The sequence below is a fragment of the Tenrec ecaudatus genome, chromosome 1 (assembly GCF_050624435.1).
Source record: "Tenrec ecaudatus isolate mTenEca1 chromosome 1, mTenEca1.hap1, whole genome shotgun sequence".
NCBI classification, from domain to species: Eukaryota; Metazoa; Chordata; class Mammalia; order Afrosoricida; family Tenrecidae; genus Tenrec; species Tenrec ecaudatus.
The window spans coordinates 164,037,485-164,063,785 of record NC_134530.1 but is presented as its reverse complement, the minus strand read 5'-3'; the positions used below and the strand labels follow the sequence as shown (position 1 = coordinate 164,063,785).

The 26,301-nt window shown below is 43.5% G+C and overlaps 3 protein-coding genes across 23 annotated transcripts in view; 2 read left to right on the top strand and 1 right to left on the bottom strand.

The window, feature by feature from the left end:
* The window catches only part of UBAP2L (ubiquitin associated protein 2 like), a 42,120-nt gene extending 30,666 nt beyond the window's left edge, over positions 1 to 11,454 (bottom strand). For 16 of the 18 annotated variants that reach the window (XM_075562486.1, XM_075562498.1, XM_075562492.1 and 13 more), the window contains exons 1-4: positions 11,315 to 11,437; positions 7,048 to 7,177; positions 5,493 to 5,570; positions 4,256 to 4,366 (exon numbers count right to left, since the gene is read on the bottom strand). In XM_075562486.1, the coding sequence (XP_075418601.1) occupies positions 4,256 to 4,366; positions 5,493 to 5,570; positions 7,048 to 7,137 (279 nt within the window). In that variant the 5' untranslated portion in view covers positions 7,138 to 7,177; positions 11,315 to 11,437. Of the gene's footprint in view, positions 1 to 4,255; positions 4,367 to 5,492; positions 5,571 to 7,047; positions 7,178 to 10,953; positions 10,975 to 11,314 lie in introns of those variants that run through there. The other 2 variants (XM_075562481.1, XM_075562482.1) reach the window with 2 other exon arrangements.
* Positions 11,455 to 11,749: 295 nt separating this feature from the next.
* LTAP1 (lipid transport auxiliary protein 1) lies at positions 11,750 to 20,696 on the top strand. 4 transcript variants are annotated; one of them, XM_075562503.1, is made up of 7 exons: positions 11,753 to 11,929; positions 12,441 to 12,542; positions 16,779 to 16,896; positions 17,076 to 17,129; positions 17,922 to 18,088; positions 18,175 to 18,233; positions 19,797 to 20,696. In XM_075562503.1, the coding sequence occupies exons 2-7, from the start codon at positions 12,480 to 12,482 to the stop codon at positions 19,990 to 19,992; spliced, it is 657 nt and encodes a 218-aa protein (XP_075418618.1). In that variant the 5' UTR covers positions 11,753 to 11,929; positions 12,441 to 12,479; the 3' UTR covers positions 19,993 to 20,696. The 4 variants fall into 4 exon arrangements, with proteins under 4 accessions (XP_075418617.1, XP_075418618.1, XP_075418616.1 ...); XM_075562501.1 differs by having other exon boundaries at positions 11,753 to 12,031; positions 17,967 to 18,088; XM_075562499.1 differs by having other exon boundaries at positions 11,755 to 12,031.
* A 294-nt stretch (positions 20,697 to 20,990) lies between these two features.
* CFAP141 (cilia and flagella associated protein 141) lies at positions 20,991 to 25,042 on the top strand. Its single transcript, XM_075540750.1, has 4 exons — positions 20,991 to 21,020; positions 21,350 to 21,390; positions 24,329 to 24,458; positions 24,941 to 25,042. The coding sequence occupies exons 1-4, from the start codon at positions 20,991 to 20,993 to the stop codon at positions 25,040 to 25,042; spliced, it is 303 nt and encodes a 100-aa protein (XP_075396865.1).
* Positions 25,043 to 26,301: the final 1,259 nt, after the last annotated feature.

Sequence of the window (26,301 nt, the reverse complement as noted above, 5' to 3'; positions counted from 1 at the left end):
AGAGCACACAAAATCTTAAACGCTGTACCTTTTAATGCCAAAATCAAAATCCTTCTTTGTAGGGAAGGTGCTTGTAGTTAATAATTGACTGCAGGAATCACTTCCATAAAGATCACTAAGACCTCTCTATCCACAGTTCAGTCACTCAGCAGATCAGTCAAAAGGACCTAGCTTCCTTTTCTTTTTTTACTTTTAAATATACATACATTTATTTATTTATTTATTTATTTATTTAGATCGTCTTATTAGGGGCTCATACAACTCTTATCACAATCCATACAAACATCAATTGTGTAAAGGACATTTGTACATTCATTGCCCTCATCATTCTCAAAACATTTACTCTCCATTTAAACCCTTGGCATCAGCTCCTCAAGGACCTAGTTTCTACTGGACCTTTCTTTGAACTTCCCTGGGCTAAGGAAAAAATTCAGTGATGCCCAACTTTTTTATAGACTACTATAAAATAAGTGAAAAAGAAAAAAATTTCTCAAAGTTAACGCTGAACTCATTCCATTACTGGGCATATTCTCTAACTAAATAATCCAGAATATGAGGAAAATAACAACTATATTTTCCTACACACACATTCCATTATGCATAGGCCCGATTATATCCAAGTTTTAACTGTTGTGCTGTCCCCTATATGTTCTAAACTAATATAATTCAATTCTCCATAAAGAATAATAATCTATGATGCATGTGTAGTTGAGGGGGAAAAAAAGTGTACCAAGGAAATAAGTTAAATATCTTTGTAAAACACTCATTCAGTAAAAATCATCATGAAATTAACAATGTCTGCAAAGCAAAGTTCAGGTATAAATACCACAATTTTCAAACCTTTACTACCCCAGTTACCAGCTAACTCAAACAATGTCAGCTGTCTGTTATCTAATAACTTTCGAGAATGACTGGGTATTAGATAATATAACTTTTTTTCCTTCAGCTGTGATAATGGTATTGTAGTCCTATAAAAGTGCTGTGCTTTAAGAAAACCATGCCAAACCATTTGGGGGGCGGGCGGGGGGGGATTATAAAGTCTAAAACTGTTTCCAAAGACATAGCTACATATAAACACAGAGCAACAACTGTGACAAAATGCTCACAATTGGTAATTCATTCTATCCTTTTAATAGTTTCACAGATTTAAAAATTTTTCAAAAGTAGTTTAGAAAAATGAACACAAGTATCATTATGTAGATGCATATATAAATATGGAAAATATGTTAATATGTTAAATGGAAAGGTTATAAAATAGTTGAATAAGGCCTGTCTCTTAAAAATATGGAAATATATGTTGTATATTACATATATAACCCCAAAAGTTTAGAAGGCTATGTATCAAAATGTTCGCAGTAGTTTTTCTTAGGATGGTGAAATTACAAATTAATTCATTTATATTTCCCCTTTAAACTGGTTTAATTTATTAAAAGTAAATTTTGAACAATTTCTATTAGAACCTATCTATACATTCTAAATAGCCTACAATAAATTTGCTAGGGTAATAATTCTTTAAAAAGATGAAGCATCCACCTAGGACTCAGCAGTTCCTTGCTGCCTACACTTGTAGCCCAAGCTGATTCCACATCACATGATACTTAAAGGAGCCTCAACAAACGTGCGAGAGCAAGCCTGAAAAATATATCCAAACTCTTAGTTTTCAGAGTCCTTGGTCACTAACCAGAATTTACTATGTCTCAAAACCTGGCAATTTGGCCCCTTTCTCCCTTCCTGTGGTATACATCAACTGCTGGCACCAGATGGGCTCTATAATGAAAAAGAATTACTATGATTTTCCACAAAACCCTGCCAGTTTCTGGGTATGGTCTCATTCACTCAACACAAGACAGCGTCAAAAAGTCCGTGGAAAAATTCCATTTCCATTCCTCCCCAAAACATTTTGAAGACCCCTCATATATGGATTTCTGGGACTATAAACCCTTATGGGAACAGACAGCCTAACATTTTCCCCCATATAAGATTATAGAAACCTTTACTAAAGATTATCAAAAGGTGAAGCCACGTTTCTTTTTCTGTTTTATTTATTTATTTGTTTGTTCTTTTTTCTTTGTTTTAAAGTCACCGTTTCTTGACATACCCTCCAGCTAGGTCTGAACACTTTTGAAGGCAGTTTCCATCTAAACTTTCCTCAAAGAATTCTGTGCTCTTCAAATTATACAGCAAAATGTCATCTTTGAAGCATTCAAAGAACAAAACTCCCAGCTGTGAAGACAATTTCAACCCATAGCTTTCTTCTACGGTGGGGGTAAACTGTTCCTAGGGGTTTCCGAGACTGTAACTCTTTGCAGGAATAGAAAGTCTCCTCGATCTCCCAGAGGGTTGGTGGTGGTTTCTAACTGCAAGCCTTGGGTTAGCAGTGTAATGCATACGCACTACACCTCCTGAACCTGTTGGCTGAAGCTTGGTTGCTATGAGAGTCCTGGAGATGCGTCCCCCACCATTGATTGGATCCTTACTTTGCACCCACCGGCATGGGATATTCCTGCATTCTGCATCATTGCATGTGGCTGCATGAGTCTGAAGAGGGACTTATGGACCAGTATTGGACTGATGGACTTGATCTTGATATAATAAAGCTCTTTCTTATACATTAAAAAAAATAATTCTGATCAGGTTTGTGGGGTGGATGGGTTAAGGTTTCCCAACAATGCTCTCATAGGACAGTTCTTGCTACCCTCCAAGAGTGAACAGGCACCTTGTTGAGATAGAAAAAAATCCTTACTGCTGCAATTTTCCCAAACTCTTCTCATTAGTGCAGTTTTTAATTTTCTTAAAATTTCTTCATAAACCCCATGACTCTTCTGTATCCCTATCTTGAATGGAATGGGCCTAGTACATACTCATGGAAACTACTATTTTGATTCAACCTTTTTAAAAAGATAACCTAATGAGATTAAGACAAGTCTATTACTGAGACAATTTGTGTCTGTAGTCATCCACTGTTAACAGACATGTTTACAAGTATTTTGTTTGGAATAAACCTGTGCGTGTATGAACTGGAACCCTAGTTATAATCGGTATTGACTTTGACTTATCATTGGTATATCCAACATCCCTGACAGCTAGAATTTGCTTCCAGCTGATTTCATTAGTAGCTGGTTAATTTGGGGTCAGAGGCCTAAACTCCATACACTATTTCCCTTTTTGATACTATGGAAGGTCAGATTTGGAGCATTATGGTACATAATAGGTGAGACAAAATATGACTTATTCATAAAAACATTAAGCATTTTACAAAGTAGCCCCACCCCTTAGTCCTACTCCCCAAAGATAACTACAGTATTATATCATTATCCATGCACTGAATTTTCAAATAAAGTCAAATGTGATGTAAAATTTGATCTAGTAATACACTTAAAATATACATAACTTTTTATATAATGATTTACTAGACAAACAACTATTATCTTCAATGTCTCAAGGAAACAGACAAACTCTTAACTTTAAGCTTAAGAAGTAATCACTATATGCTTAGTAAGCTGGTGTTCCAAAGGATGTGATGAAAACCTACTCCCACCCACGATCACCAGAAGACTGAGCAAATAAAAAACACTTCACAATATATATTAAAAAAAGCTTTCTACTAGTATTGCAGAAACGTCAAAAAGGTTAGGAATGCTGTGTCCCTGTTCTTAAGGGGCTTACAATTTGGTACAAAGATAAGACAAACAGAAATAGAGAATAGCTTGCAATTCTCATTAAGTGGGAAGGAGAGGAAAAGTAAGAAAAAAAAAATCTCTAAATTCCAGGGCAAAGGAGTCTCCGAGAAATCCATTTCCTGGATGGTTAATAGGCCATAAAAGCTTATTTCTGCTACTTCAACACAAGTAAGTTTACACAATGAAATGGCATTGTGAGATGTTAAGCTGAACGCAATGGAAACGCTGAGTTCAAAGTGGCACCACTTGTGACTTTGTTGCAGTTATTAAAAACTATGAGAATTATTCCTCGATTAATACATAAGACTAGCCTTGAAAACAGCCTCTAGCTTGGAAATAAATAATTTACTGAGGCCAACCAGAAGTGACAAATTCCATCTGTTTTCTCCTACATCCATTATCTTCACAAAGGGCCTGCGTGGTACATAAATGTTTAGTGTCTGGAGCTGCAGAAATCTTCAAAGTTCCTTGCTCTACTTAGAAAATAAGGTACTCTTCTATCGAGTTACCCCTTTGATGTTTTTAGAACACTGTCAGCCTCCCTCCCAATCAGAGCCCACTTTCTAGCACTCTACCGTGTCTGGGTTTCCTTCCAGCAGTACATTGATGGCTCTGTTGACATCTCCGTTGCAGTCATGCAGAGCAATCACACATTCATCCTGGTTCTTGCCCGTGATATCAATCAACTGAAAGAGAAAGATCAGCAACCATCAGAAGCAATCTTGGCCTCAATGCCCAAAAAGAAACTTAGAAAATAACACAGGGAGAAGAGACGAGCTAAATTCGAAAGAACCATGCTTAAAAAGTAAAATATGTGGCATTTTGGCATTCTACTTCCAAAAGTACCTCTGGTTTGGGGGCAGGGATCAAAAAGTATTCACAAAGCTACCCATCAATTGGACATGAAACAGAGACTCATTCAACATACCATGAATTTTTAAAAAATCATTTTATTAGGGGCTCATACAACTCTTGTCACAATCCATACATACATCAATTGTATAAAGCACATCTGTACATTCTTTGCCCTCATCATTTTCAAAGCATTTGCTCTCCACTTAAGCCCTTTGCATCAGGTCCTCATTTTTCCCCCCTCCCTCCTCACTCCCCCCTCCCTCATGCGCCCTCGATAATTTATAAAGTATTATTTTGTCCTATCTTGCCCTGTCTGGCGTGTCTCCCTTCACCCCCTTTTCTGTTGTCCGTCCCCCAGGGAAGAGATCACATGTAGATCCTTGTCATCAGTTCCCTCTTTCCAACCCACTCACCCTCTACCCTCCCAGTATCGCCCCTCACATCCCTACCATGAATTTTCTTTTCATATTCTCTAGTTACTACCAAAACCAAACTCACCGCCTAGATCAGTGGTTCTCAACCTGTGGGTCGCAACCCCTTCGGGAGTCAAGCGACCCTTTTCCAGGAGTTGCCAGATTCATAACAGTAGCAAAATTACAATTATGAAATAGCAATGAAAATAATTTTATAGATGGGGGTCACGACAACATGAGGAACTGTAGGAAAGGGTCACGGCATGAGGAAGGTTGAGACCCACTGGTCTAGATGCTACAACTGCTCAAAATGGCTATACAAGCTAGCAACAAACTCGCTCAACAAACCAGAGACTAAAATTATGATCCAAGTTCTCCAAGCATGGTAGCTGTCCAAAGATGCAAAGTAAGTCAAATACTGAAAGCATTTTCTAAAGTGGTTAATTTCTTTCTACGTTTATCATACAAAGTATCCCCATGGGCTTTTAAGTTATTTGTGCTTGAAGCCCAATGTAATTTCCTGCAAATTTTGTGGTACACTCACTTGTTTCACTTTCTCCTCAAAATCCGCATCATTGTGGTCTGAAATCATCTGTGCAAGTCGAATTTGTTCTGCAGTGGCCTAGAGATTGAGGGGAGGAAAACAATCAAAACAGTACAATCAAGAGGCGACAGTGTAGAGGAACTAGAGGAGCCTACCCTTCACATTTCCCATTTCCTACTCCTTGTTACCAGTGACCAGTACCAAGTAACTAAAATATCACTTCTTGTTGTTGCTGGTAGTTGCCATCCGGGTCACTTCAATTCATGGCAATCTCACGTTTGCAGAATAAATGCTCCTTAAGACTCTCAAGGTTGTGCCCTTTCAGGAACAGATCCCCAAGCTGGTCTTCCAATGTTCGAACCACCAACCTTTTGGTTAGCAGTCCAGTGCTTAACTGTGGAGCTACGCAGGGACTCCAGTGAAATTGGGAGGGGTGGGGAATATAAACTGCCAAATCTCTTCTGTCAACTCTCTAAAGAGGGGGGGGTGGAAACAAAATCTTTTTCACCAATCCCCAAATGGGGCTTTCATCTTTGGAGCACAGCATGTATAGCTCTTAATTCTCATTAATGCATTTGTAATAAAGGCACGTTAAAATCTTGTTCTAGTTTCTATAATAACCAGAGCCACACTCTTGTTCCTAGGGCTGAATACAATAAGGTGTGGCTTGAGGGCAGTCAGAGAGAATAACTTCTGAATATCTAATATGTTTGTAAGATAGCAATAATTTTAGTCCTCTTTGTGAAATTAAATACTAAGATCCTGTTATAAATTCACTTGGAAATAACAAAAACGAGTAAGGGGTAAGTCTAGCCTTGTCTAGTCAGTCTATCTAATTACAGTCAAATATAAGTAATTCATCCACATTAGGGATCAACAAACCCCAAATCGCATATGAGGGCTTTGAAAGCTTATGGGAAAATTGAATTATAAAATAATGGAATTTCCCATGAATTTTTGAAACCCCTACATATTTAAATCAAACTTTAAAAAACAACACATAAACTCCTATAACTAGGTGATTAATTTACTCCTTAAAATGTAAAACTGAGTAATGCTCAAGATTCTCACTGTTAATTTTGAATAAACAATAAAAATGCCACCTACTCCCAGGAAAAGGAGAAATCAGATAAGCCTTCAATGAGACCAGGGAGGAAGATAAAGGCAAGTTTGGGGAAAAGGGACCAAAGGATAAAATCTGGAAGGATAGAAGCGACAAAATAAAGGTGGGCTACAGAAATGTCAGGTGGGAGACCTTAGAAATAAGGACTGTATTCCTAAAGTGTTTCCGATAACAGGAGAGAATTATTACTGTCCAGATACAAATAGAGGACCTAACCTTTCTATGCCTCATAATGCAGATTCAAAAAATAAAAAAGGTTGTGGCATCACATGTCGCTATCAGATCTTATGTTGAGAGAGACCCAAGAACTAGAAAACAATAATTAAAAAATCCATTACCAACAACTCAAAACAAAGAATGATGCTATATTGAATGAAAAGCACTATCAACCAGCAAGGCTACCCATGGATCCGTATCTCTTGGGTTCTTTACCTGTGGTCGCTGCTTGTGCTGTGTCTGGTTTTGGTTTTGAGGTTGTTCCCAGTTCCCCCGGGCTCGGTTAGTGCCCACCGATGTCATCATTTACAGTATATACAAATAACAGTATTTACAAGGTAGATTACTGAAAGATTGAAAAAAAAAAAGGGGGGGTGTTTAGATGTTAAATGTGGGCAAAATATTTTCAACCTCTTTCATCAGCACCTTCACCACCAAGCACCTTCATTTCTTCAAAGGAACAACCAAAAAGGGTTATCTGTTTGTTCCTGAGACACATTAGTTAGATTGCTTAAGGAACTATAGCTGTCACCCCCATTCTTTATAAGAATCATAGAGCCTGGGTAAATGAGTGCTCACTGAAGTTTAAGAATAAGGATTTTTTGTTGTTGTTTTTAAAATTACAGGCAAGGTTTTTTTTTATTACTTCCCTATCAGCAAGCTCTAATGCTTTGCTACCTTACTAGAGAACAAAGAGGTCTAGGGAAGAAAGCTTTCCAGAAAGGGGGTCAGTCTGTAATCCTAAAATATAACAAAAACATATATAATTCTAGACTCAATCTACCCAAGAAAACACCCTTACTAGCCTTTTACCTAAATTGCATGAACCTCATTGGGCAAGGACAATCAATCCCAAGTCTTTTTCCCTCTCGTTTCTACTCCCCACCATGTTATAGCGTGAATTTGTTGTTATTGAACTAGTCTAAAACGGGGCATGGATCAGTCTCACTACCTTTGTCTAGACGCCTTAGTTCGCCGGACAATAATTTCAACATATTGCTCTTGAGACTGCTTTTGTTGGTAATCTAGTCCACTGTCCCAAAATACCAGAATTACCATTACCCTTGACCACTCACCTTAATGTACAGAGAAATCCCAAATCTGTTCCCAAGCAAAAGCATGTAAGGTTTTATTTAGAAGAAAGGGCCTTTAAAGCTTGAGGCATTACTGCTGGCAAGATGACTTAGTGAATCTTTAAAGAGACAGAGTACACAAGGCCTTCCTAAAACCCACACAAGATTTCTGTCAAGCAAGGATTCTATTGAATTCAAGGTTCCTTTCATTCATACTTTTCATAATGCAATCTCAGCTGCTGCTTTTGGTAAACAAAGAAAACATTCATATGACACAGTGCTCCAAATAAGTGGTTACTTTGCATTGTTTTATTCCCTTCTAAAGAGAACAAGTTTATATTTTCCTTCTCTTATTTTTTCATAAACGAAACTTTATACAGGGGTCATTCTAGAATGCTCAAAAGCTATTGCTGGGTTGAAGGAGTGAGAAAAAAGAACCTTCTAGAAATATTCAAAGATTAACTCTCAGCAAAATGTATTTCATCTTGGATGTCACAGAATGTTAAATTATTTTCTAGATTAAATCAACAATTACATAGAGTTTTTCTTGTTTGTTTTAGGGGTTTTGTTTGTATGTTTGTTTATTTATTTGACATGACCATTAAGGATTGGGAATGCTACATGCTCAATTACCAAGAAAAAAAATTTCAGACCACTACTTGGCTAATTTTTTTTAACCATAACCTTTTCTCTTTATATACCCAGTGCACTCAAAGACTTGTAAATGTTTGAAGCTAATAACTGGATACTTTTTCCAGGCAGCATTATAGCATTGCAATCAAGATTCATCACTTAACTTACACACAAAAAAGGGACAGTTGTTTTAAGTACTCCTGGATCCAAATCAACAAGAGAAAAATACCAAAATAAGGCTAGACAAAAGTTCTTACACTTTAAAATTAGCTCTAAAATAAAGTTTCTGATATGGTAGTCACCATTTCCCACCTAACCCAAATACTGACTTTTACTCCGATTTAATTTGTATGACTTATAATGCAGACAGATATAAACTGCACGACTAATTTTTTATGACAGATAATATAATGAATATACTGTACCCAACCAAAAAAATCCCAAACCCAGTACCTTTTTGAGTCAATTCTGATTCGTATTGACCCTACAGAACAGAGCAGAAATGCCCCATAGGGTGTCCAAGCCTGTGAATCTCTATGCAAGCTAGCTAACTGCCACATCTTTCTCTCAGAGGGGCTAGTGGGATCAAACCTTCCCACTTACAGCTGAGCATTTTAACCACTGTGACACCAGGGCTTCCATGCTATATCCAGGCAGTTGTAAAGAAACATGAGAAAGTCATTTTAAAGACCACACCATTTACTAGGAAAGAATATGGGAATCTTCCTGATAATCTTGCTAACAACTTCCATTTTCTCTCTTACAAGGGCTGTGAACTATGTGACTAAGAAAATTTTACTACCTATCTAGTAGCAATCCGGAGGAGGTCAAAAACAAGTGATCTGGAATGGATCTCTTAGAGGCACAGTAAAAGACGACAGCCTTTTGGTAGCAAGCCCACACTACCCTGAGTTATCATGGTGAAGGCGAGAAATCTTGTTTAAATTCTTTCATAGAGAACAAAAATATTTTAGAGAATTAAGGTGAGACGTATTGGAGACCAAGGGAATATGTGAGAGGAAATACAGGTTCAACAAGAAATGTCCTTGACCATTTTATGGAAACCAGCTACTTTAAAAAAATAGCCAGAGAAAATTTACTGAAAAAAAAAATAACAAGTATTTATTGAGCAACCACTATGTGTCCAGTACTTCAAGAAATACAGAAACATGACCACTTGATAACTGCCCTCAGGGAGCTTACAATCTAATTCGTGAAACAATGCAGAAACTCTGAAGCTGTACTGGGGTGGGCATGGCTTGCTGCCTCTAACAGCTCTACTTATTTCTTAGTCGCTTGTTGAAATGACCTCTGCATCCTTGATTCTAGTAAGACAAAAGTACTTCCCAAGGAGGGCACCCTTAGCAAAGAGGGGCTGTATAAAAAGGTAACAGTACATTTTTAGGCCTTTCATCACCAATTTACAGGCCAGCAGTATTTCCCGTCACAACGGAAACAATCACAGGGATAGTCCAATCTTTAAGGACAATGGTGTTAAGATCTCAAAGCACTTTTACCAATTGACACTCAGCCAACACCTCCAGTTCTCTAGTAGTTGGTCACCAACCCTGAAAATCTCCCAGCAAGGCCTATCAGATTGCCCTAAAGCAGAAGAAGAGAAGGTGGCTGGGGAAAGGGAACAAACAACATCAACAAAAGGGATTGCTATGGCCCAAACTCGGAGAGCAGGTCAAGAGAAAATCGGTAACCAAAAAACCGCCTGTTACTGGGCTGTTTCTCTTTCTACAACATACTACACCAGAGGTGGCTGGAGTTCAAGAAGGGTGGAAAAGGAGCAAGTCGTCTCTGGTTTGTGACATCAGTTTTTGAGACAATTTAGGGCCTGTCCGGAGGTAAAGGGCCTGGAAAAAGGTGGAATTCTTGTTCCACTCTGAGAAGATGAACAAATAGCCCAGCGCTCTAGTGACATCCCTTAGGCAGAATCCCCCCTCTATCGGAGCCCTCCACGTCCAGCTTTCCCAAGAACATCATAATTGGGGTATCCCAAACAAGAGTAAGGGCCCCAGGAATCTCAAGACAGCAGTCAAACGTCTTCCAGAAGCCGGGGTGGTGAGGAAGATGGAGGGGTAGGTACTATAGGAGGCTGACAAAGAGGGAGGAAACGGCGAGGGGACGCGAGCCCACGCGTGGAGGATGGACGGCTCACCCTCCTGAGCGCCACATCGGGAACCCGCGGGGCCTTATCGCCTCCCTACCTCCCACCCGGAACAAATTAATCCTCCGCACTCCAAACTGAGGGCCACATGGGGGAGTTCGGGCAGCTCCACCCCGTCGCCTCCCCCCTCCCGCCGCCCCCAACCAAGCCGGATCCGGATCGCAGGAGGCCCGCAGAGGATTGGAGGCGGCCCCTTGGTCTCGTCCACAGGCACCGACCAGGGAGCAGAGAGGGCCCTACCTCAGCCAGAGCCCCGGCCTCGCTCGCTCGCTAGCTCGCGCTCTTTCTCGCTCTCCCCCCTTCAGGCTGTAGCCGCATGCCCCCCCCTCCGGCTGCCCCAAGCCCCGCCCCGGCCACGCTCCCAAATCGAGGCCCCGGCTCTGGCGCGGCCCACTAGGCCGCGGACCCAACCATAAACAAAACCTCTGGCGGCCGACTCGAGGGAGGGGAGGCGAAGGGCTCGTAGGACCATGAGGGGGGGTGTACAGTGGGGGACACACGGTGCGGGGGGCCTACCGCGGGAGGGGGATACGACGAGGATAAGGGAGAAAGGAGGGAGGGTAAAAGGAGATCGCGGATTTAAAGGGGCCGCGGACAATACCCGGCCCCGCCGCGCTGCCGCTGCCGCCGCCGCCGCCGCCGCCAACGCCGCTGCGCTCCCAACTTTACCTCAGTCTCCTCCACACTGACACCCCGGGCCGCGCCGCCCCTGTCACGTGATCCAAGATTCCCTCCTCCTCCCCACCCCCTCCCTCCTTTTCCCTCTCGCGCTCGCTCTCGCGCTTTCCCCCTCCCACTTGCCTCCTGCGTCCCCTGGCACGTGACACGGAAAGCCGCGCGCACGTACGCGTGCGCGCGCCGAACCGCCACGAGACACCTCTCTCGAGCTCCGCGCGTCCTCCCCGCCTCCTTCCCAGCGGCCCCGCCTTCACCACGTGACGCACAGATGGCCTCCACTTCCTCTTACTGGCGTAGTTCCGCATCTCCGCGCTCGCCGCTCCCGGGGGCCATTGCAGCCTCGGTCACGTGCCGGGGGCCAGCGGGAAGCTGCCGACCGGCGCGGCTCCCACCTCCCCACCCCCGCCCCCCGCAAGCCGCCATGTTTTCAGGCCGGGGCTCGCTTAGCCTGCCCCCGTAAGGAAATGGCCGGGGAGCCCCCGGAAACGCAGACGCCGTTGCTTCGGCTGAACCCGGGCTGACGAGTCAGGGCAACGGGGTAAACCAGAGCAGCTCTGCGTGGGGTGGGAAGGCCATGGCGTCCAGTAGTAACTGGCTGTCCGGGGTGAATGTCGTGCTGGTGATGGCCTACGGGAGCCTGGTGAGGAGATCCCCACCCCAGCCCTGCTCTCGCGTCCGACCTACCGGACACCCTTGAACTGTCGGCTCTCCTCGTTCTCCGCCCGCTAACCGGTGCCTTCTCTGGGTTTTGACTCCTACCCCGGGAGCACCTGGTGCTTAAGCCACCGGGCCAGCACCGCCCTGCCCCTGACCGAGGACCTCCCGCTGAACTCCGGGCGGGGAGCGACCCACCCCACAGGGAGCTTCTCCTCGACAGGGTTTCCAAATCCAAACCTATAGTCGATGGCCGTACTTTTGCCCCAGTGTTACCCCAAAGCATCCCGAGACCCCAAATCTGGGGAGTTGTTGGAACGAAGGCGTGACTGGTTTTTACTATCTGCGAAAGATTCTTCCATTTTCTCATGGTTTGTTTATTTGTTTTTGGACAGGTGTTTGTACTGCTATTTATTTTTGTGAAGAGGCAAATCATGCGCTTTGCAATGAAATCTCGGAGGGGACCTCATGTCCCTGTGGGACACAATGCCCCCAAGGTAGGTACTGAAGGCACCAAGAGGATCTGCTGCTCCAGATGTCAGAACAAGAATGAGGTTCTCTCTGCCTTCACAGATGACTTTAATAACCTGGCTTTGACGTCGTCTCCATCGTGCTTACCTTAGTAGAAAGGAGCCCTGGTGGCATAGGGGTTACTCATTGGCCTGCTCTAATCCCAAGATCAGCAGTTCAAAACCACCAGCCCCTCCTCCAGAGAAAGTTGAGGCTTTTTACTCCTGTAAAGAATTACAGTTGCAGAAACCCACAGGGACAGTTCTGTCCTGTCCTATGGAGTTGGTATGAGTCAGTATTGACTCAGTGACAGTGAGTGGTGTGTTTTTTTGGTGACCTTAGTAGATAGAGCATTAACTGTCGTTCTTGAGACTTGGCTTACTTCCCCTCTGCTGTTGGTATGCAGACTACAAACTTTAGGTTCGGCATCTGTAGACGCAAGGGTTTTTATTACAGTTCCTTTGTGGTAAGATGTTTTTCAGTTTATTTTAAATTGATAATTTTGCATGTTTGGTTGATTTTTTTCTCATAATTAAAGGATTTATTAAGAAAGTTATGTTTCAATGTAAGTGAGAAATGCTCAGAATATAACTGTTCAGTCTAGGATGGGTTTAGGGTTAAAATTAGCCTCACAGTAACAAGGTCTATATCTAAGAGAACTTTGGGTCTGTAAACAACAAAACTGACCTGCTAATCAAGTCTAACTTGCTAATCAACTAATCAAGTGAATTCTTTATAGCAAGTGATTAATTGTATGGCATATGATTAGCCAAATGGCCTCTTTGTCTATTCTGAGCCTGTTTCCTACACTCCCATAGGTATATATCCAAGTGCCTATAGATGCCTTAACATCTCTGGATTAGGACTTGTGATAGCTTATCTTGTTTCTTGTTTTCCAAATAGTGTAGGCCAGGCATCCTCACACTATGGCCCATGGGCCGCATGCGACCTGCGGAGGACATGCTGCCCACCAGGTGTTTTTGCCCCGTTTGTTCTTTACTTCAAAATAAGATATGTGCAGTGTGCATAGGAATTTGTTCATAGCTGTTTTTTAAACTATAGTCCGGCCCTCCAACGGTCTGAGGGACAGTGAACTGGCCCCCTGTTTAAAAAGTGTGAGGGCCCCTGGTGTCGGCATATATCCTGCCTTCACCAGCTTCCTGCTGTGCGATCCCTGCAATACCCCTCCACTGGTTGAATTTTTTACCTTTCTGTGTGCTTTCACTATGACTGGAATGATCTTCACTTAATTCAGTTTTTAAATTTTATTTATGTGTCTTCAGCAGTCACGATTTTTATGGGGTTCAGGATTCAAAAAAATCCAACAAAGATTACAGTAGATATTTATTTAAAATAATACATTTGCAGCCTAGAATAAGTTTCAAATCATACATTTCAGGTTGAACCAACTTCGTAAAAATACTCTTAAGGGGAAAAAAATATTCTTGAGGACAGCTGCCCCACAGAGTTCAAGGATGCGATAACTGCTTTGCCTATTTCTCTCTCTCCTTTCCCAACTAACCTCTTCCAGCTATGGTTCCTGGTAGAATTTATCTTCCTATTTTGTCCACTGCTCCTTAGGCAAGATCTCTTGCCTTATGGCCAAGTAATTATAAAGGTTTTCAGGAAGCCTATGACTTCTATCACATCTTTGTTCTGGTGTATTGTATCATCTCACAGTAACGCGCGTTTATTGAACCCCGTAGCATTGAAGTGCCATTTTCAAATGTCATCTGGCCACCTGAGGCTGTGACAGTGGGGCCTGCCCGCCATTTTGACCCGAAGTGTTGCAGTCCTTCTGTTTTCAGATCTTAGGTGTTGCTTCAAAAAGAGCCATGTTAACCCAAGTGGAAGGTGAATTATGAGAGTGACGAGTGCAACGAATGTATAAGGGTGCTTTGCTCATTTGATGTATGCACAGATTGTGATAAGAGCCTTATGAGCCCCAATAAAAAGTAAAAAAAAAAGAAACAAACAAAAAAAAAGAGCCATGCTTATTGAAGTAGGTCCCCCCTCTTATTTTCTCATAGTACCCTGATTTTTTCTTTCTTTTCTGTCATGTTTGTTTGTTTAAGGCTTCTCTCTTCCACTAGACTGAGCTTCAAGAACACAAGTACCATATCAGTTTTGTTCACTCAGAACTGAGGTGTACACATAGTAGGGTCATTACTGAATGAGCAACAAGTTAGGTGGAGGATTAGAGGTAGTATATGATTCAGCTCTTAGATCAGTATCAATCTTTCCTTACGTTGCCATTACCACTTCATCCCTTTGTTCTTTGCTGGCATACCACTTGGAGGATGTCACAGCCTCAAACCTCTACAGTGCTCCTTCCAAATAATTTCATTTCCTCAGCTCTTCAAATGCCAACTAACACTCATAAGAGCAACATAAAATTGACTCATGAGTTGATCAAAACATAGACATCTGGAACAAATGGAATCATTTGCTGTTAAGAAAGGAATTTCAAAAATAAATAGAAATTTAGAAAAGAAAGGAGCCTCATTCTCATTCTCACCCATTGGTGGTGGGAGTCTAAGTCAGTGAAACTCATTGAGAGACTATTTGAACTGTCTTGACTAAGATTGCACACACACTTAGCCCTTGACCTAGCAACCCCACACCTGCTGTGGAGAAAATGACAAGCATAAGATTATAGCATTGTTTATAGCATTGTTAGAAACATAATCCAAAAGTACACGTTGAACAAAAAGCCACCATTGAGTCATTTCTGACTGAGATGGCTAACTCTACAAGAGTAGAAAGCCTCATTTCCTCCCTCAGAAGGGCTGGTGGTTTCAAACTGCTGATCCTGGGGTTAGCAACCCAACGCATAAGAGCTCCTAATGTCTACATTAGAATAGATAAATGGTGGTGTTATTTATAGTCTGCAGTACCATATAGGAATGAAAATAAACTAAAAGGTATATCAACACAAAGCTCCAAAACAGTTTTTTAATTAAAAAGTCTGTTGAAGACACAAATGAACCTCAAAAACCTGCTGAAGGGAAATAAGCAGGAAGCCAGACACAAAAATTTGTGGACCATGTGAATCCACTTGTGTGGCCATCCACAAGTAATGCTAGTGGTGCACTCTACTGTGCGGAGGGGAAGGAAGCCGCATGGAGAGCAAGCTGAGGGACCGTTTTAAAGTCATGGAGAGGAGCTGATGCCGAGGGCTCAAGTAGAAAGCAAATGTTTTGAGAACGATGATGGCAACAAATGCTCAAATTTGCTTGACACGATGTATGTATGGATTGTGATAAGAGTTGTACGAGCCCCCAATAAAATGATTTTTTTTAAAGTAATGGAAATGCTCCGTGTCTTGATTGGGATAAAGTTGGATGAGCATCTTTGTTAAAATTCATCAGCCAACAGTCTGATATAAGTTTTAAAGTCCCTTTCCATTTATGTGAAGTTCAAAACTAAGCAGAGTTAAAGTACCTTATTTAGGGTGGCAAGTGATAAGGTGAAGGAGGAAACAAGTTTCACTTAGGCATGGCAGGAAATGCCATCAAGGATGAGCAGGGGTTTCAAAGTCAGTGGTAATGCCCCACTTCAGAAACTTCATATTGGATAATGGGGCTCATCTTGATGGCTGTGTTACTCAAAATATGTGTGTATACATGCTTTGTGTATGATGCATTTCATCAGGGGAGGGGGCATTCAAAAAGTTACCAAAGAGGTAACAAAGAAGGTGGCGTAAAACTGATAGGAATAGTTGCTTCTGCATAAGTGAAGGATGACACCTTCAGTACCTGTTGGGGTTTGATGCTGGGAATGTAAGTTACCTCCTCGGTAAATGTGCTCTCATTTTCGGAAGGGACCCTGTAGAAGCTGTGAGGCCCACCAGATAGGCTAATCCTCAAGCTGTCCTCCACCGTCACAGGCCCCCTCTTCGTAGATTGAGCAACTGTCGGTTACCATTCATGTTTCCACTTCAGGAAGTTCTTTATAATGGCTAAGATGTTTAGTCCATGTGAAAGAAATAATATTGATGTTACAGATTATGAAGAAATTCTAACAGGTTAAAATGTGGAGCACATAGAGTTTAATCTTAGAGAACCATTCTCCCTTAACTTCATGCATCTTACCTGACAATTTCAGTACTTTCGTTTTTTCTGTGTTTTTTGTTAGAGTTGTTTACTTGCTCTGGTCCATTGTAAGATTACGGTAGCCATGTGTAAGGTGAACTGATCGTACTCTTTTATCCACTTGCACAGGATCTGAAAGAAGAGATTGATATTCGACTTTCCAGAGTTCAGGATATCAAGTACGAGCCCCAGCTCCTTGCAGATGATGATGCCAGACTGCTACAGCTGGAAACCCAGGGACATCAAAGTATGTGGCAAACTCTCTCCCCTGGAGGATGCGCTTCAGGGAGGATTCCCAGGAGTTGTGAATTCTTTTACACTTAGAGTTGTCAACATAGCTGCTGGCAAAATCGGATGGGGAGGGATTTCTTAGCTTGCTGGAGAGCTTTTGAAGCTTGTGCCTGAGGCCAGCTTCTTTCCCAACAGATCGCTACAACTATCTCCACAGGATGAAAGCTCTGGATGCCATCCGCGCTGCTGGTAAGGGCTGCCCAACAGGGTCCCTTCTGGGATGTTGGCAACTCACCTGGGAAAAGGAGTGATGGAGCCACTTCATGTTAGGATTGGTCCTCTGGACAGTCCTGGCTAGCACTTACTGCCTGGATTGTGGTGTACTAGGTTAACCTTTTTGCATAAAGAAATAATAAAAGCAAGCAATTTCTCAAAAAAAGCAACTTTTTGTTTTTAAAATTCTCATTTCTGAGACCTATAGTTTCATGAGCTTTATACTAGTTTGTTTTCCATAAACGGTGATTTGAGCAACATGATAAACATGTCACCAAATTGTGTCTATAGAGAATGTTGAAGTGGCGAATCTAAGTGCTCATTTGTTTCATGCATACTGGCAGGATTTTAACAAGAGAGCATCCACTTTCACAACCAATGTGGATGGGCCTTGAATTTCTCCCATTCTGTAACCACTTGTCATACAAGGGGTTTCAAAAAGCTCATGGGAAAAGTAATTACAAGAAAATGGAATCTTCCTCCCGATTCTTTGAAACACCTTCATATATGTTGTCTTTCTACTCAAACATAATTTATGTCTGAAAGCCAAGATATATTAGTCGAGGTTAAAAAGCACAGCATCACTGTTGGTGTAGCTTACAGCTGTGTGGCCTCCACCAGCCTTGCACACCTGGGTACCTCATGGTGTTAATTCTACTAGGCGACCCTCCCCCACAACTCACACTGGACCCAGTTGTAAATTTGAGGAATTAACTAGACAGACTGAAAATTGGGCAAAAGGGTATGATTGTACTATTATCTCCTCAGAGATCCCATTTCACAATGAAGGCCGGCATCCCCGTTCCCTAATAGGCAGGAATTTCCGCTCTTACCTGCTCGATCTTCGGAACGCTAGTACTCCCTTCAAGGGTGTGCGCAAGGCCCTCATCGATACCCTGCTGGATGGCTATGAGACAGCCCGCTATGGCACTGGGGTAAGCTGGATGGCCGGTTCCGCCTTCAAGGAACTTAGATGCCCTAGACTGAAAAAACTGACCCTTTTTTCTTCCTCTTTCCTCAGGTCTTTGGCCAGAGTGAGTACCTGCGCTATCAGGAGGCCCTGACTGAGCTGGCCACCGCGTGAGTTTGGTGGGAAGTGTGTCTGTCACAGGGGCCTGGCAGGCTGGCTCCATGTTAGAAGTGCTACTTCATAGCAGGATGAGCATCATGGAGCAACAAGAGCAGAACTTGGTCATGCCCTGTGTGGTCAGATCCTAGACGACGCAGTGTGAACTGCTTGCTCACAGCGTAGGCAGATGCTGCGGTATCAGCCGAAGGGCGTTAGTGCCTTTCCTCCCGTGGTTCTTCTGCCCAGCACAAAGTCAGAATCGATGACCTAGCCAAGGGAATGGCTTCTCGGCACACAGGGTTCCCTCCGATTCTGGAGTTTAGTTGTCCTTCGTTTGTGCTTTGGGCCAGTAAGAGTGGGTGCCACCCATTCGTTACACTTACAGCATTGACAACCCTGTTTAAAACTAGTCTAGAGATCAGCTTTTGTGTTCCAGGAGAAGAATGAAGACTTTTGTTTAGAATTGCTTTAAAAACCCCATCGAGTAATTCTCTGTAACACATGGGGTTGCCATGGATTGGAATAGACTTGGGAGCACGTTTTGGGTTTTTTGACTAAATATAGCTTAATGATGTTATTTAAGGAGCCCTTGTGGCTTAGTGGGTCACACACTGGGCTGCTAACCACAAAGTCAGTAGTTTGAAACCACCTGCTCCCTGGGACAAAGATAAGGCTCTCCACTCCTGGAGAGAGTTCCCACTTTGGAAAACCAGAGAGGCAGTTGTACCCTGCCCTATAAGGTCGCCATGAATTGACTCGCTGGCGGTGAGCTTCGTTTTGAGAATGCTATTTCTGCAAATATTAAAATGAAAATATTTGGTATAGAGGGAAAGCCAGTCTAGAATAAGCAGTCTGCCCTGCCTCCTCTCTGTTCCTATAGACAAACGAACCCAGTAAAGACTACTTAGGGGCAGTGATGGAAATGAACATGGAGAAGTTGGGAAAGGGTATAGCCCAGAAGTCAGGCAGGAGACTTAACACAGAATGCACTTTCTGACAGTTAGTTTCTAAAAAGGCTCCGTGAGTATAGTGGGGGGGGGGGGAGTGGCGGGGATGAAGACTTTGAAATTTGATGAGCTCGGTTAGAATCCCAGCTCTCTGTCACTTCACTATCATTGTGACCTCACATGGATGACTTACGGGACCCTGAAAGGCAGGGATAATACCATTCCAGGAGAGTTTTGGAATCAAATTACATGTTGGTGCAGCACCAAGTTCAGGCTCCGAAGATGTTGTATGTGCCCACTAACTGTTAACATGCTTCTTTTGATAACTGCCTTTAAGAGATTTGGTGAACTAAGAGCATATTAGCTGCTGGTACAAATTAAGTGGATTGGCAGAATTAGAAGTCTTCTCTGAGCATAGTGAGATGAAGAAAAGGTTGAGTGAGAGACCAGGGACTCGGGGAGATAAAGTCCTCTAAGACGCCAGGTGAGGTCTTGGTCACTAGTGTACAAGATGGAACAGAGACCACTGGTGGCTACAGCTGCATGTGTGTGACAGGATGAGTCCTTGCTTGTATGTATGCTCTTATACCTTAACTTGTGAGTGAACAAGTTCTCTGTATTGTTCAGGGTCAAAGCACGAAGTGGGAGCTCTCAGCGACACCACCAGTCCGCAGCCAAAGACCTTACCCAATCTCCTGAAGTCTCCCCAACGACCATCCAGGTGACATACCTCCCCTCCAGTCAGAAGAGTAAGCGTGCCAAGCACTTCCTGGAACTGAAGAGCTTCAAGGACAACTATAATACTCTGGAGAGCACTCTGTGAGGGAGCCGACCAGGAGGACAGTGTGCTTGCCGGGCAGTCCTCAGGGTACCTGGCTGTGGGCCTGCACTCTGTTGCCGACGCTCCCGATGTGTGGATGTGTGCAGAGATCATGCCTGGAAGCCCTTGGGGGATATTTCAGAACAACAATTAAAACTATTTTCCCCAAAAGCACTTTTTCTGGGGTTCTTGGTGTTTCTCTCAAGCCTTCCATAACAATGTTCACCTGGCTTTGATCATGTTCCCATGCCCTGTGCCAGACTACTGAATCTGAAAGGTTAGAGTTGAGATGAGGGTGCTGGGGGCTTCCCTTATCTACCTGTTACTGTTAACAGGGAAAGAGGATCTGCATAGGTTTGGGGCCTCTCAAGTTGATGGGTGGGAGGGGCAGACAACAGGAACTGGAGAGGCAGGTGGGGGCTGGCAGTGATTGGCATTTGAAAAGGCCCTCCCTGCTGTCTGCCCCACATCAACCAAGATGTGTGGCTGCACACCTTCCTGCACACCTGCCAAGCCACGTTCATTCCATACTGTTGTGAATACATTGAATACAAGGAACTGCCCTGATAACCTGGTACGACTCCTATCCAAACTCTTCTCTTTGTTGGGGATACACCGGAACCACGTGAATAAGTGACTTCCCCTACCAAGCCATTGTACTGGTCTGACTATAAATCGGTTATTTAATAAAATGAACTTGAAAACAACCGTGTGTGTTCTCTGCTCTGCCTAATGGAGTAGGAAGGAGGGAGACTTGGTGAGACCCTGGGAGCATTGACCTCGAACCATCCAGAAACTCAGGACTCCAAGTGAATAAATCCTGAAACTGAATAGAAATCAGGATTCACTTCATGTGTTCAAGAGGACAGACTCTGACCAATCAACGCCTAGGGTCATTGTTGGAGACTGGAATGTTGCTATGGCTACTGAAACCCAGGCGACTGAACTAAACAAAAAGAGTCTGCCCAGTCTCCTAAGACCTATCGAGCAAGTGTGTGGACATGTCTGTGGAAAAAATACAAGTAAAAGAGGTATACAGAACGGACAGGACTGGGTTGAAGGAATCTTCCTTGAATTTTCCAGATCAATTTACCTGAAGGAGGGCATTTCCAGGGAAAGGGCTGTTGCTGTCACAGGATGGCAGTTGGTAGCAGAGTAGGACTGCTTTGCCCCGGAGTGGGTATTCAAATGTTTGTTCATCCCAGTGCCTGTGTGTGTAATTGGATCCCTCCGGAAAGGAATAGGGATTTCTTTACCCCGGCTCCTGGTGAAAATGGGCCTCCCTCTCGGAAAGAGACCTGTGGTACTGAGGGTGAGGTTCTCACGATCCAGGCAGATCAACATCTCTCTCTCCTTGCAGAGTCTTCAAAAGGCCATGGAACTCAAGAAGATGGTTGACAGGTAACCTCTGCTTTGATCTTGTCCTCGTGCCCTCCGTAGTTGACACTGGCCTGTCCCCTTGAGCCACCTCCCAACACTGCCTAGGAATGCAAACAAGTGTAGAGCTGGGCAGGAAGCCAGGCAGCCTCTGAGTGCCCACTAACAGGACTTGGGACTGACGATTCAGGCTATGGTTTGGGGCCTCCCTGCTTCCCACTCTGAAGGGAAAAAGTGTGTGTGTGTGTGTGTGTGTGTGTGTGTGTGTGTGTGTGTGTGTGTGTGTGTGTTGCTTGTTTTTCGTGCGTTGCACTCATCAGGCAGTGAGTGCAGTAAGGAGTGGGTGAGTGAATGGGATGACTCCCAGTGCTGGCCTGCAAATCTTTCCCACCTGAGGACTCATTTAAAAATCCCTCACGGATGCTCAGGTCTTGCCCCTGGAGGCTCTGGTTGAAATGGCCTGGCGGGAGTAGAGGACTCACATTTGTTGTGGTTTCACAGGTTATCCTCCCCAGAGCAAGCAAGGATGTGAGGGGGAAAGAACACGTGGGATTTTAGGAGGGATTTAGGTTGGAGCAAGGAACACTGGTAGCGCAATGGCTAAGTGCTCGGCTGCTCACCCAAAGTTCAGTGGTTCAAACCTGACAGCAGCCCTGCAGGGGAAAGGCCTAGCAGTCCGCTCCTCTAAAGATTGTTGCTAGGAGCTGTTGAGTCACTTCCGACTCAGAGCAACCCTGTACCATAAGCCAATACTGCCTGCTCCCAGGCCATCCTGACAGTTAGTTGTTAAGTTTGAGCCCACTGCTGGAGACATGGCGCCAACCCACCTCATCAAGGACCTGCCTCTTGTGCTGAACCCATGTGCTGCCAAGCATAAAGTCCTTTTTCAGGGACTGGTCTCTTGTGGCTTTCGACTCGCATAAAGAGTTTGTCTTGGGCACACACAGGGGCAGCTCTGGCCTGTCCTATAGGGTCACTATGAGTAGGTATTGACTTGAGGGCAGGGAGTTTTAAAATTTTTTATTTTGGTCTCTCCTGGTAATTTATCCAAAGTATATGAGAGGAAGCTTTATCATCCTCATTTCTAAATACATTCTGGCTGTTTTTCTTCCATGACAGATGTGTTCTTCTGGTGGTTCCATATTCTTCACTAAATTCACAATTCAAATGCATAAAATTATTCTTTGATCTTCCTTATTCATTGTTCAGCCTTCAACTGTATTCAAGGCAATGGAAATACAATGGCTTGGGTCAGGTTCACTTTCAGATTATAGCCTAGGAAATTCACAGAGCATCACTGCCCTGGTGGCATAGTGGTTAAGTGCTTGCTACCAAACAAAAGGTCAATAATTAAAACCTTCCAGCCATGCCATGAAGGAAAGATGAGACAGCGTTTCCATAAACATTTACAGCCTTGGAAATGCCGTGGAGCAATCTTACTCTGTCCTCCAAGGTCACTGTGGGTTGGAAAACAGTTTGATGAAGTCAAAAGTTAAAATTTAGACATCCTTTAATTTGGCAACTCCTAAGAATTTATCTTACATAAATATACTTGCAAAAAATTTAAATAAATATACTTGCAAAAGTTCTAGAAAATACATACACAAAGGTGTTTATGATGGTACCTTTTAATAAAAAATAAGAAAGCTAAAATTAACCTGGCTGGTTCAATTAGTATACAAAAAATAGTATGGAAAGAAACAAATCTATGTGCTGATGTGTAAATTATTAAATGACTGCTTATGTAAATATATGCTTTCATGTTAAATAAAAAGATACACTTACTGGCTATATAGAAAAACCTAAAAGGATATAAAAAATTATGGACAATTTTGTTGGGAGAGGCTAGGGTATAAGCTATCACTTTTTAAAAATTATTTTATTGGGGGCTCGTACAATTCTTATTACAATCCATCCATCCTTCCATGTGTCAAGCACATATGTACACTTGCCATCATCATTCTCAAACATTTGCCTTCTGCTTGAGCCCTTAATATCGGCTGCTCATTTTCCCCTCCCTCGCCACCCCCCACCCCGCAAGCTATCACTTTTTACATATGTTTGTGCGGACTTTATTTTCTAGTCAGTGTCAACACTTCAGATTATTTTTTAAATGTCAGCAAGTTTGGTCTGCTTATTGGAAGATATACAAAAGGGACATCAAAATGTTTATAGGAAAATTCCATTAGCTTTCCATTCCATTCCCCCATGTACTTTTTGAAGCCCCTCTCACATATATAGTGTGACTATATTTATATATAGCTATCTATATTCACATGAGTTTTCTATTTTTAATGAAGTTTTCAATACTTAAAAGGTATATGCGTTCTATGATTAAAACTGTTGGTTTTTTCTCTTGAATGAATTGTTCTAGTATCCAGCCAGGGTTAAAAATCACTGATGGTGATGGAAGGAATATTAGCCTTTGGGTTAGAAACTAGAAATGAGAACCAGGTCTGCCATTAAATCTGGCCACTTACCTGAATCTTTAGCTTCCTTATCTGTATAACTGCTGACCTTGTGGTTAGCAGATCAACTCATAACTACGACGTTACACCCACCAGTTCAGCAGTTCGAACCCTCCAGCCAGTCTGAGGGAGAAAGATGAGGCTTCCTGCTCCGATAAAGATGTACAGCCTCAGAAACTCGCGGGGGCAGTTGATAGTGTCTTCCTCAGTCTGAATGGGCCCGATGAGTAGTAGCACAGTCGACGAGCCTCAGAACCAGTGCGGCAGTCTGCTGTACACACAGGGTCGCCATGCGTGTCAGAATGGACCCCACACAGCTAAGGTTCTGAGTTAGTCTAGCGATAGTCTAGCGACCCTTTCAAAAGCGATTGGCAATCGTCTGACCCTGGTGCAAGAAGTTCTGAGTGAAGAAGCCGCCTCACTGAGGTTTTCTGGGTTGGTCTGTTTGTCTCTTGACCCTGATCCACGTACCCCCACCTCTCTCTCTGAGGCAGGTGGCAAGATTCACATATTCACTGTCTGTGGCAGATGACATTAAGCCAGAGGAGAAACCCATACGTTTCCCTAAGGAATCAGGACACCATGGTGCGGGAGTTGGCATTAGCCAATAAGCAACTACTGATGGTGAGTTCTAGCAATGGGGGCCTGAAGTCTCCTCCATGATTGCCTTTGCCCGATGGCATTTCCAAGCTTCTAGCCTCTGCCCCGGCCCTCCTTATTTAAGGTGGTCTCTTCTGCAACCCAGCAGCCAATCACTCCAAATGCCATAAACGTTTTCTTTCTTTTAATTGATCACTTGCATCCGGTGGTAAGTGATCTATTTTAAAGCAATACCTCTCACTTGCTAAGGGGCCCCAGTTACTGTCATGTTGTATGTTTGTATTCCTGGTGACCAGCAGAGTTCCGGTCTGTGGTGTTTTCTTGGCAAATGTCTGCTGCACCTGGGGAGAAACGGTTGATGATGCGTCCCCTCCACTTGTTCCGCCTCTCTGCTACTCCCTCGCTGTATGCCAGGCTCCGGTCCAAGGGTGAACATGCGACCGGAAAGCAACGAGGGAGAGAGAACGGAAAGGGTGAGAAACACTGTACTCTGTCCTCCCCACCAGGTCCGGCAGGCCGCCCTGTACCAGCTGTTTGAAAAGGAGTATCAACAGTACCAGCAGGAGCTACAGCAGATGGGCAAAGCTTTCTATGTGGAGAGGCTCTGATGGGCAGTCCTTCCCTTCTAGCCACGTCCGCTAACCTCGCCTCTTGAGCATCTGCAGCCTAGATCTGTCTTCTCCGCAAACACACCTGGCTTTAGGATTTAATGTGATAACCCTTCCCCTCTCACCTTTTCCCCCTCTGCTTACCCACTGTGCTGATTGAGAAGAGATCCATAAAATAATGGTTGAAAAAAGAGTGACACCTTGTGGTCAGAATGGGATATGCAGCATTGCTGTAATGGGGTAGGGGTGGGGGGTAGGGGGTGGGAGGGCAGGTGGAAAGATTGACAATGGGAAAAGGAGAGAATCCTGATCTGGTTTTTGTTTTGTGATCTGGTTTTACAAATAATACTGACTCTTAAGGTTTCAAACTTAGGCCACCTGGCTCATCCTTTCAGCCCTCAACCTTGAATTTCCCAATTGTGTTTCAAAAATGCTTACTCCACAGTCCCCATAAATCAACCTCAACTCACTCTAGCTTCCTGGGTTTTGCTGACCACCCATCAAATCTGACTGGGTCGATGACTCCCTCTCCAGGCACTGTGCTTGTGTTTGTGTTTGAGTGACCTCCTTGGTCAAATAGCTTTCCTCAGGCCAGAATTCCCACGTCTGCCAACGGCCAGGGTTTCAAACGCCAATGCCAGCAGGTGGTTAAGTCAGTCACAGAGCAGGAATGAGGAGCTGGTGGCGTGCACGTTGCTGCCATCCTGCCCTGTGCCTATGCCCACTGAGGGTTCCGAGCTGTAAGGAATGCTACGGATATTTCAAACACCAGTAGGGACATCCATGATATGTGCGTTTCAGCAAAGCTTCCAGACTAAGAACAGACGGGGGGGGGGGGGGGGGGGGGAGCCACAGTACACTTCTGAAAAATCATGGTGTAGTGATTACACGTTGCTACCCACAGGGGAAGGCAGTTTGAAACCACCAGCAACTCCAAGTGAAAAAGACTGGGCTTTATATTCCCATAAAGAATTACAGTCTCAGACAGCACTGAGTTCACGGCAGTGTTTGGTGGGTTTATAAACCTTATAAACAGCAGCAGAACATTGCCTGATAGAGTGATGGCAGATGAGCCCCTCCAGTGGGAAGGCGCTCAAAATACACCTGTAGAAAAGTTGACTCAGGTCACTTTAATGCCACGCACAGAGCACAGCTTATGGGACTCTCATTAGAAGAGTTGCAAACGCCCATTCAGAACCACAGTGTGTGACATATGAAGTACAGATCTAAGAAAATCAGAAGTCATCAAGAATGAGAAG

Bases quoted from the DNA above. Each gene is read 5' to 3' on its own strand.
- LTAP1 (XM_075562499.1), top strand. From the start codon at position 11,966: ATGGCGTCCAGTAGTAACTGGCTGTCCGGGGTGAATGTCGTGCTGGTG. The intron at 17,130-17,921 runs GTAAGGGCTGCC...TTATCTCCTCAG, and splicing joins GGATGCCATCCGCGCTGCTG to AGATCCCATTTCACAATGAA. The intron at 18,089-18,174 runs GTAAGCTGGATG...CTCTTTCCTCAG, and splicing joins CAGCCCGCTATGGCACTGGG to GTCTTTGGCCAGAGTGAGTA.
- CFAP141 (XM_075540750.1), top strand. From the start codon at position 20,991: ATGTCTGTGGAAAAAATACAAGTAAAAGAG. The intron at 21,021-21,349 runs GTATACAGAACG...CTCTCCTTGCAG, and splicing joins AAAAAATACAAGTAAAAGAG to AGTCTTCAAAAGGCCATGGA. The intron at 24,459-24,940 runs GTGAGTTCTAGC...CCTCCCCACCAG, and splicing joins CCAATAAGCAACTACTGATG to GTCCGGCAGGCCGCCCTGTA.